The sequence below is a fragment of the Pristiophorus japonicus genome, chromosome 5 (assembly GCF_044704955.1).
Source record: "Pristiophorus japonicus isolate sPriJap1 chromosome 5, sPriJap1.hap1, whole genome shotgun sequence".
NCBI lineage: Eukaryota > Metazoa > Chordata > Chondrichthyes > Pristiophoridae > Pristiophorus > Pristiophorus japonicus.
In genome coordinates this window covers 281,357,154-281,376,574 of record NC_091981.1, presented here as the reverse complement: position 1 = coordinate 281,376,574, position 19,421 = coordinate 281,357,154, and the positions used below count along the sequence as shown (strand labels likewise).

General features: G+C 44.6%; 1 protein-coding gene across 28 annotated transcripts in view; it reads left to right on the top strand.

Moving 5' to 3' along the window:
• Window positions 1–19,421, top strand: part of LOC139264722 (obscurin-like) — a 571,531-nt gene that overhangs the window by 479,114 nt on the left and 72,996 nt on the right. For all 28 annotated transcript variants that reach the window (XM_070881692.1, XM_070881694.1, XM_070881707.1 and 25 more), the window contains 4 exons: window positions 1,723–1,895; window positions 6,850–6,876; window positions 9,534–9,686; window positions 13,726–13,771. In XM_070881692.1, the coding sequence (XP_070737793.1) occupies window positions 1,723–1,895; window positions 6,850–6,876; window positions 9,534–9,686; window positions 13,726–13,771 (399 nt within the window). The remainder of the gene's footprint in view (window positions 1–1,722; window positions 1,896–6,849; window positions 6,877–9,533; window positions 9,687–13,725; window positions 13,772–19,421) is intronic.

The window sequence follows — 19,421 nt, the reverse complement described above, 5'->3', positions numbered from 1 at the left end:
ATACAACGGCTCTATGAGTGAGCAGAGCCAGAATTCTTCACTAACTGGAGGGGAGGGGGGCACTGAGTGGGGTCCTATCCATCGTCCGGCAGTGGACCGCAGTATCTTGTGGGGTCTGAAGGAGCATTCCTGCTTCTCCTGCCCCCTATAAAATTTCCCCCCATAAAAGATGTTCCAGGCCGTGACTTAAGCGGTCTCCAACCATCCTGTGAAGGACCGCCGGTTAGACTGCTTCCCACCTGGTACAACTAGCGTAGGATCCCGATCTGCATGTGGAAGCAGCCTTCAATCTGTTTTCGTCAGGAATGCTAGGCGACCACTTACAAGCCTGCCTGAAAATCGCACCGGTGGGCCTTGCACATCCACAGGGAGAAGACGCTATTTCCCTCACATTTCCAACCGCTGGACACTTCTTCAAGGGGCCGGCTGGCTGTTGAAAATCACAGACCCCCTCAAATTCTGATGCTGAGCACAGATTAAAACTCCAGAGCGCAGTATAAATCTTGACACATTTTGACTCCCTTGCAGTTAACGATTAACATACAGTATTATTTACAAACGAGACATCAGTTGTTTCTCACTGTGTTTTCCTGCCTTTTAACATCACTGTGAAACCTCTCATTCGGGTCAATTTAATTAATCTTTTAGGGACAATGTCATAAAGAATTTATGGTTTGCAAGCCATAATTTCCTGTTTGCCAAATTCTAACGGACTGACATTGCCACACTGGGTGTAGCCAGGCTTATAAAATCAAAAACAGTAGTTTTCAAATTAAATTTGGCCTTTGATGTTTTATGAGGTAAATTTTTACATGTCTGGGGGTGTCTGTGGAAATTATATTTTAGGTCCACAGCAATGTTATCTAATTCATTCTTTCTGTGGACCTCAACACCCGAGAAAGCCTTACCTCCTTCAGCCTTCCTTTTCTTTCTGCAACCTGGCAGCCTTTTAAAACACACGTTTGGTGTCTTCTGACCAGTACTTCTTGATTTATGCATGATTTATGCATGGGTTGTGTGGCGGCGTACCACTTCAAGGTACAGCGTGAGCTGGTGCAGGAGAGCGACGGCAGCGAAGAGGGACGTCATCAAGGTCCAGGTCGGTGATTGGAGCGTGAGCAGGTACAGCACGAGCGGCGAGGTCGGGGCGAAGGAACGGCGAGAGAATGTAGAGAGATGTGATGGGAACCCGGGAGAGGCATGAGTTCGGGGCCAGAAGAGGCGAGGGCCCAGGGGCAGCACGGGCCAGCCCACACTGCGATATGTGTGTGCACTAGACCCGTGCAGCAGAGCAGGTCTCCAGTTGTTTTGGGTAATCCTTGCCACTGGACCAAGACCTGGCTCTGTCAAGCCCGTGTGCTGGCTGGTGTGCAACGGCCACCACACGTTAAAAAAATCCACGCACAGGCATCTTCCACCCTTCAAGATGTAGTTCGGGACTTGGAGTATTAGGTCCTTCATTGAAACACCTGTCAACTCATCCCTTTTTGGCGTGGAAGCAAGTCATCCTCGTTTCGAGAGACTACATATGATGGTGATGATTTATCTTCAGCCTTAGCTTTTCCAATCTTGTTGATGTCCAGCTCTGAGAGCTTTGGCCATAAGCCCCCGTTTCCCTATAAAAAAAATAGACTGTAGTGGAGTGTATCGTTTGCTGTAAGGAGTTGCAGTGCAGTTTATTGCTGACTGGCTTGTAATGTAATTTTTCCTTTCTTTAATCAGCCTGCTAACATTTTAATGGTGCATCCAGAAAGAGACGATGTTAAAATATGTGATTTTGGATTTGCGCAAGAATTCTCACCAACCCAGCCACAGTTTAGCAAGTATGGCTGCCCGGAGTTTGTGGCCCCTGAGATTGTCTCCCAGGATCCAATTTCACCAGCCACTGACATATGGTAAGGTACTGGGGTATTGGAAGATCAAGAGATAAGGAGAGGCTCACAGTTAAGATTGCATCAGACATCTTAGGTTAAACTGCCTTTTTTTATAATTGTAGATGACTGCTACAAGTGGTAACTGAACCATTCCTATCAGGGAAAAGTCTAAATTTAGTCCTGGACCTGGGCTGAATTAGCTAATCTCAGCCAGGGCAACAGTAGGGGGCGCTACAATTGACCTCAGCACCTTTGTTATGTGGAAGGGAAAATAATCAGCTAAAGGCTACATAGAAACATAGAAAATAGGTGCAGGAGTAGGCTATTCGGCCCTTCGAGCCTGCACCACCATTCAATAAGGTCATCGCTGATTATTCACCTCAGTATCCCTTTCCTGCTTTCTCTCCATACCCCTTGATCCCTTTAGCTAAAAAGGCCATATCCAACTCCCTCTTTAAATATATCTAACGACTGGCATCAACAACTCTCTGTGGAAGATAATTCCACAGTTAACGACTCTCTGAGTGAAGAAGTTTCTCCTCATCTCGGTCCTAAATGGCTTACCCCTTATCCTTAGACTGTGTCCCCTGGTTCTGGACTCCCCCAACATCGGGAACATTCTTCCTGCATCTAACCTGTCCAGTCCCGTCAGAATTTTATATGTCTCTATGAGATCCCCTCTCATTCTTCTAAACTTCAGTGAATACAGGCCCTGTCGATCCAGTCTCTCCTCATATGTCAGTCCTGCCGTCCCGGGAATCAGTCTGGTGAACCTTCGCTGCACTCCCTCAACAGCAAGATCGTCCTTCCTCAGATTAGGAGACTAAAACTGAACACAATATTCCAGGTGAGGCCTCACCAAAGCCCTGTACAGCTGCAGCAAGACCTCCCTGCTCCTATACCCAAATCCCTAGCCAACATGTCATTTGCCTTCTTCACCACCTGCTGCACCTGCATGCCAACCTTCAATGACTGATGCACCATGACACCCAGGTCTCGTTGCATCTCCCCTTTTCCTAATCTGCCGCCATTCAGATAATAATCTGCCTTCATGTTTTTGCTACCAAAGTGGATAACTTCACATTTATCCACATGATACTGCATCTGCCATACATTTGTCCACTCACCTAACCTGTCCAAGTCACCATGCAGCCTCTTAGCATTCTCCTCACAGCTCACACCACCACCCAGCTTAGTGTCATCTGCAAACTTGGAGATATTACTGTCAATTCCTTCATCTAAATCATTGATGTATATTGTAAATTGCTGGGGTCCCAGCACTGAGCCCTGCGGCACCCCACTAGTCACTGCCTGACATTCTGAGAAGGACCCGTTTATCCCGACTCTCTGCTTCCTGTCTGCCAACCAGTTCTCTATCACGTCAATACATTACCCGCAATACCATGTGCTTTAATTTTGCACACCAATCTCTTGTGTGGGACCTTGTCAAAAGCCTTTTGAAAGTCCAAATACACCACATCCACTGGTTCTCCCTTGTCCACTCTACCAGTTACATCCTCAAAAAATTCTAGATTTGTCAAGCATGATTTCCCTTTTATAAATCCATGCTGACTTGGACCGATTCTGTCACTGCTTTCCAAATGCGCTGCTATTTCATCTTTAATAATTGATTCCAACATTTTCCCCACTACTGATGTCAGGCTAACCAGTCTATAATTACCTGTTTTCTCTCTCCCTCCTTTTTTAAAAAGTAGTGTTACATTAGCTACCCTCCAGTCCATAGAAACTGATCCAGAGTCGATTGACTGTTGGAAAATGATCACCAATGCATCCACTATTTCTAGGGTCACTTCCTTAAGTACTCTGGGATGCAGAATATCAGGCCCTGGGGATTTATCGGCATTCAATCCCATGAATTTCCCTAACACAATTTCCTGACTAATAAGGATTTCCTTCAGTTGCTCCTACTCGCTAGACCCTCGATCCCCTAGTATTTCCGGAACGTTATTTGTGTCTTCCTTCGTGAAGACAGAACCAAAGTAACTGTTCAGTTGGTGCGCCATTTTTTTGTTCCCCATTATAAATTCACCTGATTCTGACTGCACGGGACCTACGTTTGTCTTCACTAATCTTTTTCTCTTCACATATCTATAGAAGCTTTTGCAGTCAGTTTTTATGTTCCCAGCAAGCTTCCTCTCATACTCTATTTTTCCCCTCCTAATTAAACCCTTTGTCCTCCTCTGCTGTATTACAAAGTTCTCCCAGTTCTCAGGTTTGCTGCTTTTTCTGGCCAATTTATATGTCTCTTCCTTGGATTTAACACTATCCCTAATTTCCTTTGTTAGCCACGGTTGAGCCACCTTCCCCGTTTTATTTTTACTCCAGACAGGGATGTACAATTGTTGAAGTTCATCCATGTGATCTTTAAATGTCTACCATTGCCTATCCACCGTCAACCCTTTAAGTATCATTCGCCAGTCTATTCTAGCCAATTCACGTCTCATACCATCGAAGTTACCTTTCCTTAAGTTCAGGACCCTAGTCTCTGAATTAACTATGTCATTCTCCATCTTAATAAAGAATTCTACCATACTATGGTCACTCTTCCCCAAGGGGCCTCGCACAACAAGATTGCTAATTAGTCCCTTCTCGTTACACATCACCCAGTCTAGGATGGCCAGCCCTCCAGTTGGTTCCTCGACATATTGGTCTAGAAAGCCATCCCTAATACACTCCAGGAAATCCTCCTCTACCATATTGCGACCAGTTTGGTTAGCCCAATCTATATGTAGATTAAAGTCGCTCATGATAACTGCTGTACCTTTATTGAACGCATCCCTAATTTCTTGTTTGATGCTGGCCCCAACCTCACTACTACTGTTTGGTGGTCTGTACACAACTCCCACTATCCATACCGATTCCACATCATCCAAGCTAATGTCCTTCCTTAGTATTGCGTTAATTTCTTCTCTAACCAGCAACGCTACCCCGCCTCCTTTTCCTTTCTGTCTATCCTTCCTGAATGTTGAACATCCCTGGATGTTGAGTTCCCAGCTTTGGTCACCCTGGAGCCATGTCTCCATAATCCCAATTATATCATATTCGTTAATAGCTGCCTGCGCAGTTAATTCGTCCACCTTATTACGAATATTCTGCACATTGAGGCACAGAACTTTCAGGCTTGTCTTTTTAACACACTTTGTCCCTTTAGACTTTTGTTGTAATGTGGCCCTTTTTGATGTTTGCCTTGGGTTTCTCTGCCCTCCACTTTTACTTTTCTTCATTCTATCTTTTGCTTCTGCCCCCATTTTACTTCCCTCTGTCTCTCTGCGTAGGTTCCCATCCCCCTGCCCTATTAGTTTAACTCCTCCCCAACAGCACTAGCAAACACTCCCCCTAGGACATTGGTTCCGGTCCTGCCCACGTGCAGACCATCCGGTTTGTACTGGTCCCACCTCCCCGAGAACCGGTTCCAGTGTCCCAGGAATTTGAATCCCTCCCTCCTGCACCACTCCTCAAGCCACGTATTCATCTTAGCTATCCTGAAATTCCTACACTCTGACTAGCACGTGGCACTGGTAGCAATTCTGAGAATACTACCTTTGAGGTCCTGCTTTTTAATTTAACTCCTAGCTCCTTAAATTCAGCTTGTAGGACGTCATCCCATTTTTTACCTATATCGTTTGTACCTATATGCAGCACGACAACTGGCGTTCACTCTCCCCCTCCAAAAGTCCTGCAGCCGCTCCGAGACAGCCTTGACCCTTGCACCAGGGAGGCAACATACCATCCTGGAGTCTCGATTGTGGCCGCAAAAATGCCTATCTATTCCCCTTACAATAGAATCCCCTACCACTATAGCTCTCCCACTCTTCTTCCTGCCCTCCTGTGCAGCAGAGCCACCCATGGTGCCATGAACTTGGCTGCTGCTGCCTTCCCCTGATGAGTCATGCCCCCTCAACAGTACCCAAAACAGTATATCTGTTTTGGAGGGGGATGACCGCAGGGGACCCCTGCACTACCTTCCTTCTACTGCTCTGCCTGATGGTCACCCATTCCTTATCTGCCTGAGTAACCTTTGCCTGCGGTGTGACCAACTCACTAAAAGTGCTACTCACGTTATCCTCAGCATCGCGGATGCTCCAGAGTGAATCCGCGCGCAGCTCCAGTGCTGCAATGCGGTTGTCAGGTGCTGCAGCTGGATACACTTCCTGCACATGTAGTCGTCAGGGACACCTGGCTTCCCACATAGCACAGGAGGAGCATGACGCGTGTCTGGGCTCTCCTGCCATGACTTAACCCTTAAGATTAACTTAATTTGGCAACAATGTCAAAGGTTACTTACTGATAAGGAAATAAAAAGAAGAAAAAAAGATTAGATACTCACCAATCCACCAGCCAAACACTTACCCACTTGGCTGTGATGTCACCCTTCGATTTCTTTCTACTTCTTTGTTTACCTTCTGCCCCTGCACCAGCTTGCCTCCTCGACTCACTGCTGCTCGAAATCCCGCTGCTCCCGAACTACCGGGCCTTTTATAGGCCTCCTCGACTCAACGCTCCTCGAACTCCCACTGCTCCCGAACTCCCGGACCTTTTATAGGCCTCCTCGACTCAGCGCTCCCCGAACCCAAGGACCCCCTTCTAGAAAGGGTGAGCATTGTATGATGCCAGCCCCACAAGAATTACTATTGACACCTGAAGAATGGCTACTAGGTTGAGATATCAGAAGGCTGTTAAACCTGTGGAACCATGTTCGCACATTCATCAACTCCTTCAAGAGGGGAGGGGTGAAAAACTGAAAAAAGCAATAGTTATTAAAAGTATGAAAAGGACCAAGCTGGCTGCAGGGAGCATTTGTTTCCATCTGAAGGCAAAGGGTTTTGAAACTGTATGTAGCTTGTTTGTGTTGTAACCTTGTAATTCAGAACTGTGCCGAGGATTTTTTTAATGCTAATAAGGATTATTACTGATTACCGTCTCACTTTTTATATTTTCTATCTATCTTATATAGGGCTATTGGTGTTATCACATTTTTGTGGTAAGTAAGATGAGTTCTATGTAAATTTGAATCTTGCATATTTCATTTTCAAACTGAATATATTTTTGTCATTTATGGGGAGAATTTCTGCTTCACTTGCTCCCAGCACTGGGATCACATATTAGGAAATCTGTCACATCCAGCCCTTGATTTCCTGTCCATTCATTTTAATGACAGGGAAACCATGGGCTGGGGGAATGTGCTGGGGAGCAACAAAGCAGAAAATCTCTTTTATTTTGTCAAACGAGGTGAATAATGCCTGTGCTGAGGAATGGAGTCTTGTGTTTGGCATCAAGTACTTGTAGGTCAGATGCAGCATAGACCAAAGATCCCTTTCTGCCCCTAAACAATGTGCTTAGACCCCGCCCCGTGTGAATTAGCTATTTTCCCATCTTTGTGGCTTTTCTGAGCAAGATTATTAATTTAGTGGAATTTGTAGCAAACTGTGTGGAATTGTACCCAGTGGGAATTGGGCTGGGGGGTCATAGGAACGCTACAATTTTCAGTCACAGTAGAAGAACAAATTGGAATTGGGAGCACTCAACACAGGCCTCCATTGAAACCTACCTCTTCAAGGCTAACCTAGCACACAGAGAACATTTGCATTCTTGCGGGCGGGTTCTATAACTCTGCCAGATCACCGCCAATGTCGTGAAGAAGAAAATTTGCCCATTATTTTAAAATCTCCTGACTCTTTAGGATCTCTTCTGCTGGTATGAGAAGATTAGCCCGTCAACAAGCACCTTTGCTGAAAGGAAATCCCATAGATCAACATCCTGGCTATTTATAGATCCAATCAGGAACCAGTTTAGACATCTGAATTGATTATTTCCTGCTGCCTATGTGTCTGAAAGTAACACTCGTGAGGTGAAACTTCCAACGGGACTTCTCCCAATCTCCCGCTGTAACTTTGACAGAAGATTGTCGGAAACCCCGGAGAAATGATTCAATCAGTCGTCTCTCCAGGATTTCTGCTAAAGTTTTTTTTAAATTTCAAAATATACTTTATTCGTATAAAAATTTGTGCAATACATTGGAAAGCAGTTCAGTACGTTTGGATGCGGTCAGCAATTCCATACATTACCTTTGGGTGCTGACCGCAGTTCCGTTCAATACATTTCTTTACTGCTGAAGTTTTTTTTATTTCAAAATATACTTTATTCATATAAAAAATTTGTACAGTACATTCAAAAGCAGTTCAGTACGTTTAGCTGCGGTCAGCAATCCCATACACTACATTTGGGTGCTGACGGCAGTTCCGTTTGATACATTTCCTTGCTTTTCAGTTCAAGTACAATTCGGTACAATACGGGATACCTTGTAGTACATTCAACAAAATTACATTACATGTGTCACTATACAGTACACGGAATGGGTGACGGTACATTTACATTTTTTTCTTTTCAACGTGCATTACGAAACAGACCTTACATTGTACATGGCACTACATAGATGTTGACAGATCATGGTGCTCCATGTACATGAAAAAGAAGTTGCAAGTACAGCCTGAGGGGAGTTTTGTACTGATTCCTGCCCCCGGATTTACCATGGCAGAAGGGCTTCAAACTGTGGCCCCTCCCCACCGTGCCTTCGCGGCGACTGCACCAATTTTAAGTGCGTCCCTCAGCACGTAATCCTGGATCTTGGATTGCGCCAGTCTGCAACACGCAGACGTGGACATCTCCTTGCTCTGCAAGACCAGCAAGTTTCGGCAAGACCAAAGAGCGTCTTTGACCGAGTTGATGGCCCTCCAGCAGCAGGTGATGTCTGTCTCGGTGTGTGTCCCTGGGAACAGCCCGTAGAGCACAGAGTCCTGTGTTACGGAGCTGCTCGGGATGAACCTCGACAGCAACCACTGCATCTCTTTCCAAACCTGCCTTGCGAAGGCGCAATCCTGAAGGAGATGGTTGACAGTCTCATCTGCCCTGCAGCCGACTCGGGGGCACCGTGCCGTGCTGCTGAGACATCGGCTATGCATGAAGGCTCTGACGGGTAAGGCCCTCCTCACCGCCAACCAAGCTACATCTTGGTGCTTGTGTGAAAGCTCTGGCGTTACACGAGGGAACCCACACAGCAATTCTACCCCATGCTTGACCAACTACACTGTGACTGAGAATATCCAGCAAGTAACTCACTGCAGACTCATATGAAGATCCTTAAGCCTCAATCCGTGGGCATCACCAACTTCGATTATGTTACTTGTGTAAAGGATAATTCAATATTTTATGATTTAAAATGTTTTTCTGTTTGCACCTGAACATACTAATTTATGTAAAATAGATTAGACTATGCTTCTGTATTAGGGTATGCTTCTGAGTTAATTTAACTCAGAAGAAAGTTCTCATGATTCACTTGCACCAGTTGTAAACCTATAAGTATTTGGAGTTGGAAAAAATAAATCAAGCATTAAAAATAAATGTAATATTAATGGGTAATTCAGGGAATGATGTAAATCAGCAAAACTTGTATAATTACATGCAAATCTTAAATTTTAACCTTAGGCCATTGAGCATTGCAGATTTCCAACAAGTTATTTTGTGTTTGTACAATTAGGAGGAGCCAGATACTGCACGGATTTGTTTACAGTGTTAATTACTTTAATTGCGTTTCAGTTCACTATCATGCTGTCTAATATACGTATATGTGATTCATTAAAGTTTGACAGGTAGTTCTCCATTTGCTGGTGAAAATGACAGAGTTATTCTGACCAATGTGAAAGAAGGATCCTTCTCATGGGATGAGCGTGATTTGGATTGTATAAGCGAAGACGCTCAACATTTAATTAAGAGAATACTTAGAATAATCCCACAGTGAGTTCATATTGGCATGTGTTTATTCAAACCTACAAAACTGTTGCTATGATCTGGAAGTACTATTTCACTGCAGTGTTCCTATTTAAATAAGAACATAAGAAATAGGAGCAGGAGTAGGCCATTTGGCCCCTTGAGCCTGCTCCGATATTTAATATGATCAAGACTTTTTAAATGTGCATACTGTACATACTGGTGAATAAAGAAGTTTAGTTGCCCTTTTCAACGTTTTGCATTTTAATGAGAAAGGGAAAGGACTCCAAATTAATTTTTTCTCCAATTACTATGAATTTCTTCATCCGTGTCTCTGGTTGGAGCATTCCGTGCTAACTTATTAAGGTCACCTGGGATAACATGATTGAGTAAATATTCACAAGGCTTCATTTCAATGGGTCTCAGACTCATAAGAACATAAGAAGTAGGAGCAGGAGTAGGCCATACGGCCCCTCGAGCCTGATCTGCCATTCAATAAGATCATGGCTGATCTTATCATGGACTCAGCTCCACTTCCCTGCCCGCGAGCCCAAAAATCGTGCACAGGACCTCAGGTGCCCAATTTCCAGCACATCCAGTTTTACAAACTGGCGCATTGATGCCAATTAATGAGGCCATGTTACAGTCATGTGCCTTCATTTTAAAATGTAAATCCTGTATAAGACTGTAAAGCCGAGAATGATATGACTTCACGGCTACAGCCACGGCTATATTTTTGTTAGGCAAGGGTATTAAGGGTTACGGAACCAAGGAAGGCAGATGGAGTTAAGATACAGATCAGGTGTGATCTCACTGAATGGCGGAACGGGATGGAGGGGCTGAAAGACCTGCTCCACTTCCTATGTTCCTAACTGGGTGCAGCTGAATGTTCTGGAGCTTGGCTGCTCGAGAAAGTCCGCTGAAAGGGAGAAGGTGGGGGAGGATTTTTGACCCACCAAAAACCGACACGGAGTCGGTGGAGCGGCCGCAACGCCCACCTGAAGCCAGCGCCGGCAGGCCTGGAGCATTTTCGGCTTTGTGCAGCTGGGGAGCCTCGGGCACCAAACGGGCCGGGGTTCTACTGCAGCATGCCGGATTCGGCCGGCTCCTACACCGAGCCGTCCAGCAGGTGGGGAACTCCCGCTTCTCCTGGCCCCACCGAAAAAGAAAAGGGGGGAAAAAAAGGGGTTGGCACAAAATTCAGCATACCTGCTCCGTGACAGGTATGCCCCCAGACTGGACCAGCTCACGCCATGGTCGTGAAATCAGGGCTCTTTCCTGCCAATTACCATGGATATTTGACAGTAGAGGGAACCGTGAATCTACAATAATAGCATTGTTATTTATGTAATTAAACCTATCTGTCACTGGCAGCAAGTGAGAACAACAACTAGGAATACTCAGTAGCTTTGTTTTTCGATAGCAATTAACAAGAAAAATATCCCGCAGGAACTCAGGTGGCTCAGGTGAGCACAGAGGGCTTTGATTCAAATATTTGGTCAGTTGGGAAAATAATCATACTAATTAAAAGGTGAGAAATGTAAAATGTGCAGTAAAAAAACAGTGATCAGATTTCCTTTTTAATTTGTTGTTGAGGCTTTAATTGGTCTCCGTAGACAAGTCCTCTTCTCAGTGAAATTAAAAGTTAAATCTACAGGTGACCTGTATGAACCCTAGGTTTCATATATCATTGGCGGCCGTGCCTTCAGCTGCTTGGGCCCTAAATTCTAGAATTCCCTCACTGAACCTCTCCACCTCTCTCGCTCCTTAAAACCTATCTCTTTGACCAAACTTTTGATCACGTATCAATTGATGTGGCTTGGTGTCAGATTTTGTTTCATAATTCTCCTGTGAAGCTCCTTTACTGGGTTAAAGGTGCTATATAAATGCAAGTTATTGTTGGCAGCTGAGATGAAAAACACAACTGCTAGAAATATGCAAATAAAAGTTGACAGTGCATCACACGTCAGTCAGCCTCTGCCGCAGATTTCTTACTTTATTTCAAAACACACAAGCCCTGAATTCACTGTCGGTGGTGTAGCTAAAGAGTACACCACCGACATTGTAAGCAAATCCGCACATCCTTCGAGAGCTTGCTTGCAAATGCTGCAGAGTTGTGCGCAGCGCAGTGCCGCGCGGAGCACACGGTTGTTCGTATTCGAACCTGGGATCACGTGAGGCGGTGCTCCTTTCACTTCCTGACTCTCAGCCAATCAGGAGACAGGGGAGATTGCTGACTTGTGTGAAGACAAGGCAGTATCAATTAAAAAGCGCAGACCTAAGCTTCGTGGAAGCACAAGCTGACAGGAGTACATTACATTTACATTTACAATATCAGCTGCAGTAAACTGCATAAGCTTGGCAGCAAATAAAATCTTCAAAACAACAAATAATGGGGCAATATTTATTTTAACATTCTGACGACCTTTAAAGTTGTGTGAATCAAAGCATTTATCTTTGTGCTGGAAACCTGACAGTTGATTAAACAGTGAAATTCTGAGTAAACTTAATGGGAATACTGGGGACCTTTCTTTGTCTCTCCTTTATGCGGATGTACATGACTACAAAGTGGAATCCAATACTAAAAGGCTGTCATTACAATAAATTTTGTAACTGCAATTTTCTCATGGTAACAATCTGTCATTATAAATCTCTCATTAGAACAAAGTATCTTGATACAAAATTCACAAGCATCAGTTGTTACAAACCTTATTACACACTGACAATACAAGTTTCTCATTATTTTACACTCTGATTATTAACTTCTCATTTAAAAATAGGTTACAAACCACTCATTTAATGCTTTATGCAGTGTGCTTACAAATACTTCATTATGATAACCTCTTAAAACAAATCACCCATTATAGCCTTGTCTTGTTACACATCTTTTTGTAATACAATTTTATCATCCGGTCCCCTTGGGCTGTGCAACAGGCTTCCTGCATCTGTTTGCATCAGATTTAAACATTTTCAGTGTAATTACCTCTCAGCAGGTGAGAAATTAGCCCAACTTTTCGCCGGCGAGTTCATTTGTATGAGGAGGTGAAAGACACAGCGAAGCCTATGTGCAGTCAGAACTTGACAGATCGCAAGTTCGGGATTCCCTAACTTGCGGTCAATTTCAAAGGCGGCATGGCAGCGTACTCTGAGAGTACCAACTCTGAGAATTCAGGGCCACAATGTATATTTGTTAGCTATAAGTGGCGTCTTTGTCAGCTATTTAATTATACAAGGATGTTCACAACAACTTACATTTGTATAGCACCTTTAACATAGGAAAACATCCGAAAGCACTTCACAGAGTCCGAATCAAAATGAAGGAGATATTAGGGCAGGTGAAAAAGGTAGGATTTAAAGAGCGACTTAAAGAAGGAAAGAGAGGCGGAGAGGTTTAGGGAGGGAATTCTAGACCTTAGGGCCCAGTCAACTGAAGGCACAGCCGTCAACGATGGAACGAACATCAAGCATCACATAAAATGGAAATAAAATTGAGCAGTAGAGATATTTGGCAGTGCAGCAAGTCAGAGCATCAGCACACGGCACCAGAGAGGTGCGTTAGAGGTTTTATTCCTTGTGGTGCCATTGACATTCCAATCTTAGCTGTGTCGCTGTAGGCAGTTATTTACGTAAGGCCAGGTTCCTAGTTCCTCACCCTTCTTATTGGTAAGCATAGCGGAGGTCTGGAGTAGTGCCTTGCTGCCCTCCCTTGCCCCTTTCATCTTCCTTCGTCTCTGCCTGCTCACTGCCATTAATGCACTGCTTGAGAGCAATGTTCCCTCTACTATTTTTTGGACACTGTCCCTTTAAATTTACCACGCGCCTGCGCACCTTAGGGGAACATTGTTTGACAGATCAAGACAGAAAATTAGAAAACGAAAAAAGTAACTATATAAGAAAACTAAAAATATGAAACAATTCCATTGACCTTGAGGGAATCATTAATATACAAAATATAATATTTTTCACTTCTTTCAATGTGTGTTTTGCTTGCAGTTATCTCGTTTTTAACGTACAGTTATTTCAGTGTAGTAATTTGTATAAGAGCTATTCAATTTTCATCCTTTAGGGACAGGCCATCAGCATCTGAATGTTTGAAAGAACAGTGGTTTCAGGTATGTCGTTTGCTTTCACAATATAAACACAAATGGCCAAATACCAATTGTGCTTTTCTGCCTTTCTGCTTAGTGGTGAAGCATTACATAGGATTACATTACATAGGATATACGGTGCAGAAACAGGCCATTCGGCCCAACCAGTCCATGCCGGCATTTATGCTCCACTCGAGTCTCCTCCTGTATTTCCTCATCTAAATCTATCCACATAACCCTTTATTCCCTTCTCCCTCATATGCGTGTCTAGCCTCCCCTTAAATGCATCGATACTATTCGCTTCAACCACTCCCTGTGGTAGCGAGGTCCACATTCTCACCACTCTCTGGCTAAAGAAGTTTCTTCTGAATTCCCTTGGATTTCTTGGTGACTATAAGCAGCTACGCATCTTAAAACATGAATTAGAAATAAACATTATAAAGAATAACCATCATACTTTTTTGTGTGTTCTTTTATTTTCTGTGTTTTTGATATATTTTTCTTCATTTATTGCTGAAGCATCGGTGGAGCAATTAATGAACCCGACAGTTCTGACGATAACAGCATGGCATATAGTGTAAAGATTTTAAGAACATAGGAATGTTTCAATGGAGGCATTCAGAAACTGGTAAATGCCGTTACTTTTCAAAGCAGGTGCTGTTTGGAGAAATTGTAAACAAATGTGGTGGGGCAGGGCACTTACAGGAAATGGAATCAAAACTCAAAATTGTTAATGCTTTGGTGGGGAAATAATCCTTAACATTAAGTGCTTGTAAAACTCCAACATAACTAGAATCACAGAATTTTACTGCACAGAAATAGGCCATTCGGCCCATCATGTCACTGTCGGTGCTTTTCTTCTCATGAGCCACCTGACCTAATTCTATTCTCCTGTTCGCCCCACATACCCTTTAATATTTCTCTTTTTCAAGCAACTATCTAATTCTCCTTGTAAAGTACTTATCAGCCCTGCATAATTCTTTCTATGCTGATCTTAAATATGTGCCTCGCATTACCATTACACCGACCAATGGTAATGGCAATCATTATTTACTCTCTCATAACATTTAATAATCTCCAATATTATTCAACATTATGAGAGGGCTTGGTTGAGTAAACGGGGTGAAACTGTCCTCGATATTAACCTCCCCATGACGGTGGGGGGGGGGGGGGTTAAAAACTTAAATATGGGGAACGCATACTGCACACGCATTCGCCCGTTTTATGGTGGTGGGTATCAGGGTGTCCGAGTGTCCGATCGTGGAGAGACGGGATATTTAACTAACATTTAAATTGAGCTCCCAGGCGTGCAATTGGCAGTCAGTTTTAAATGTCACTGCTGCTGCATGGGTTTCCCTTTCTCAGCATTTCTTGTGGGTCAGGGGGAGCAGGAGTACTCACACCCCCCCCCCCCCCCACGCGCCTCTCGGCTACTCAAGGAAGCCTTCGACCTGACCCCTGCCGATCCCGACCTCTCTCTTCCCCCTCCCCCCCCCCCCCCACAATCTTCTGGATTCATTTTCCTTTCCACAGAATTTTGGAAAATTTTAGCCAGAGCCTCTACTATTTCTTTGCTAGCTTCTCTTAGGATCTTATCTTAACTTCCTTAGTACCGTAATCTGTGATTAACAAACAGTTCTACAACCATGTCTGATGGTACAGGTACTACAATCACAATATCCACCTCCTGTGAAAATTGAGGCAAAGCACTTGTTTAATATCTCTGCCATTACCTCACTCCTTCAGTTTTTAGCAGCCCTACCCATACCTTGACTATCCACTTACTACTAATATGCATATAGAAAGCCATTTTATTATCCAACTTGTGCACTAATTTGAGTGCTCAGAATTAGGGAAGAGATTTTAAAAACATGATCCTTCAAGTGTCAGTTTGCAATGTGACACCAGAGGTTTACCACATCAGATCCGTAGAATGAGAAGGAGAAAATAATATTTCAAACCTGACAGAAAGTTGAAGACCTGAGGCAGCAAGACAGATTTCCACAAAGCATTGAAGCAGGAATGTCCAGACTTCTAGGGTTGGGACCAGATACGTGTGTCAAAGCCAGTGAGTGAACTGAATATGATTATTCATAAGAACGTAAAAGTTAGGAGCAGGAGTAGGCCATAAGGCCCCTCGAGCCTGCTGCGTCATTCAATAAGATCATGGCTGATTTTTGACCTCAAGTCCACTTTCCTGCCCGATCTCCATATCCCTTGATTCCCCTAGAGTCCAAAAATCTACCTATCTCAGCCTTGAATATATTCAGAGACTCAACGTCCACAGCTCTTTGGGATAGAGAATTACAAAGATTCTGAGTGAAGAAATTCCTCCTCACGTCAGTCTTACATGGCTGACCCCTTATCCTAAGTCTATGGCCCATAGTTCTAGACTCTGCAGTCAAGAGAAACAACCTCTCAGCATCTTTCAATCCCCATCAGAATCTTATAAGTTTCAATAAGTCTCATCCCAGGGAACAATCGAGTGAACCTTTGTTGCTCTAAGGCAAGATAAGGAGACCAAGATAAAGATATATTTGAGGATATAACGAGCATGGTGGATAGAGGTGTAGCTTTGAGAATATAACGAGCATGGTGGATAGAGGTGTACCGATGGATATGGTGTATTTAGATTTCCAAAAGGCATTTGTATAAGGTGCCACACAAAAGGTTACTGCAGAAGATAAAGGTACGCGGAGTCAGAGGAAATGTATTAGCATGGATAGAGAATTGGCTGGCTAACAGAAAGCAGAGAGTCGGGATAAATGGGTTCTTTTCGGGTTGGAAATCGGTGCTTAGTGGTGTGCCACAGGGATCGGTGCTGGGACCACAACTGTTTACAATATACATAGATGACCTGGAAGAGGGGACAGAGTGTAGTGGAACAAAATTTGCAGATGACACTAAGATTAGTGGGAAAGCGGGTTGTGTAGAGGACACAGAGAGGCTGCAAAGATATTTAGATAGGTTAAGCGAATGGGCTAAGGTTTGGCAGATGGAATACAATGTCGGAAAGTGTGAGGTCATCCACCTTGGGAAAAAAAACAGTAAAAGGGAATATTATTTGAATGGGGAAAAATTACAACATGCTGTAGTGCAGAGGGACCTGGGGGTCCTTGTGCATGAATCCCAAAAAGTTAGTTTGCAGGTGCAGCAGGTAATCAGAAAGGCGAATGGAATGTTGGCCTTCATCGCGAGAGGGATGGAGTACAAAAGCAGGGAGGTCCTGCTGCAACTGTATAGGGTATTGGTGAAGCCACACCTGCAGTTTTGGTCACCTTACTTAAGGAAGGATATACTAGATTTGGAGGGGGTACAGAGACGATTCACTAGGCTGATTCCGGAGATGAGGGGGTTACCTTATGATGATAGATTGATTAGACTGGGTCTTTACTCGTTGGAGTTCAGAAGGATGAGGGGTGATCTTATAGAAACATTTAAGATAATGAAAGGGATAGACAAGATAGAGGCGGAGAGGTTGTTTCCACTGGTCAGGGAGACTAGAACTTGGAGGCACAGCCTCAAAATACGGGGGAGACAATTTAAAACCGAGTTGAGAAGGAATTTCTTCTCCCAGAAGGTTGTGAATCTGTGGAATTCTCTGCCCAAGGAAGCAGTTGAGGCTAGCTCATTGAATGTATTCAAGTCACAGATAGATAGATTTTTAACCAATAAGGAAATTAAGGGTTACGGGGAGTGGGCGGGTAAGTGGAGCTGAGTCCACGGCCAGATCAGCCATGATCTTGTTGAATGGCAGAGCAGGCTCGAGGGGCTAGATGGCCTACTCCTGTTCCTAATTCTTATGTTCTTATATGTTCTTTTGTAAAACTGTGTACAGTACTCCACAGTGGCCTCACTAAAGCCCTGTACAATTGTAGCAAGACTTCCTTCCTCTTGTACTCCAAGGTCAACATGTCATTTGCATTCAGAAATCTGAGCCCTCATACACAGAAACGCCAAACACCCTCATGCAAAAATATTGCAAAAGTATATGCACATAGCACGACTGCCCATAACTAAAAAGAAATACAAGAACCTCTACACACAACAAATGCAAGACTCCCCAGACAAAAAAAATCCACCACCCATATAATAAAAAAAATTCAAATACGCTGCATCTTTAGCTCAACCTCGCCCTCCTTTCCGCTCTGTTCTTCCCCCCATTTTCTCCCATTCCCATTCCCCATCATTCGCCTCCTCTTAACGATTGAAAACTGAGAACTTGCAGCCTGAGCTCCGTGGTTGGAGGACTGGCAAAGGCTGTTGATGCCTGGTTGGCGCAAACAGAATCCTCTATGATTGGTGCAAAACCTGACCAATCAGTATTTTGCAGTCCCAGGATGTTTTAAGGGCTAGTGATGAGTCAAAGGTTAAAATCAGTTTTGTGCACAAAGATGCAAAGTGGAAAAACTGGCAGGAGCTGAGCAGGCCAAATAAAGGAACAGGCCTTTACCTAAAGAGTAATAGGGTGCTGGGATAGGGTGAGTCGGAGAGTCATGAGACGTTCGTTAATCCTGCAGGGGGAGTCTGTAAGGCAGTCGACCAGCTCGTTTTTGATGGCGAAACCGACTCCGTGGAGGTGGCGTTCTTCCTCTGGTTTGCCTTTCCAGAAGAAGGTTCTTTGAGCTGGCCTTTCCCTGCCCACTGGGTCTCGCTTAGGGCGGCGATGTTGACATCGAAGCGTCTAAGTTCCTGGGCAACGATGGCGTTGCGGCGTTCCGGTCTGTCGCTATTGGAGTTGTCCATGAGGGTCCTGACGATCCAGGTCCCGAACTTCATTTTGAAGGGTGGAAGATGCCTGTGCATGAGTTCTTTTAACGTGGGGTGGCCATTGCACACCGGCTACCACACGGGCTTAGCAGAGCAAGGTCTTGGTCCAGTGGTAAGGGGGTCCAAGACGACTGGAGACCAGGCACTGCTGGGTGAGTCATTATCAACATCCTCACCGAGGCGTATGAAAGCATAGGCTTTACACTAAACACCCGTAAGACAAAGGTCCTCTACCAACCTGACCCCGCTACACTGCACTGCCCCCCCTCCAGTCATCATGATCCATGGCATGGCCCTGGACAACGTGGACCACTTTCCATACCTCGGGAGCCTATTATCAGTAAGGGCAGACATCAACGACAACGTTCAACATCGCCTCCAGTGCGCCAGCGCAGCCTTCGGCCGCCTGAGGAAGAGAGTGTTCGAAGACCAGGCCCTCAAATCTGGCACCAAGCTTATGGTCTACAGGGCTGTAGTGATACCCGCCCTCCTGTATGGCTCAGAGACGTGGACCATATACAGTAGACACCTCAAATCGTTGGAGAAATACCACCAACGATGTCTCTGCAAGATCCTGCAAATCCCCTGGAAGGACAGACGCACCAACTAAAGTGTTCTCGATCAGGCCAACATCCCCAGCATCGAAGCACTGACCACACTCGACCAGCTCCGTTGGGCGGGCCACATTGTTCACATGCTCGACACGAGACTTCCAAAGCAAACGCTCTACTCGGAACTCCTACACGGCAAGCGAGCCCCAGGTGGGCAGAGGAAACATTTCATGGACACCCTCAAAGCCTCCTTGATAAAGTGCAACATCCACACCGACACCTGGCCAAAGACCGCCCTAAGTGGAGGAAGAGCATCAGGAAGGACGCTGAGCACCTCGAGTCTCGTTGCCGAG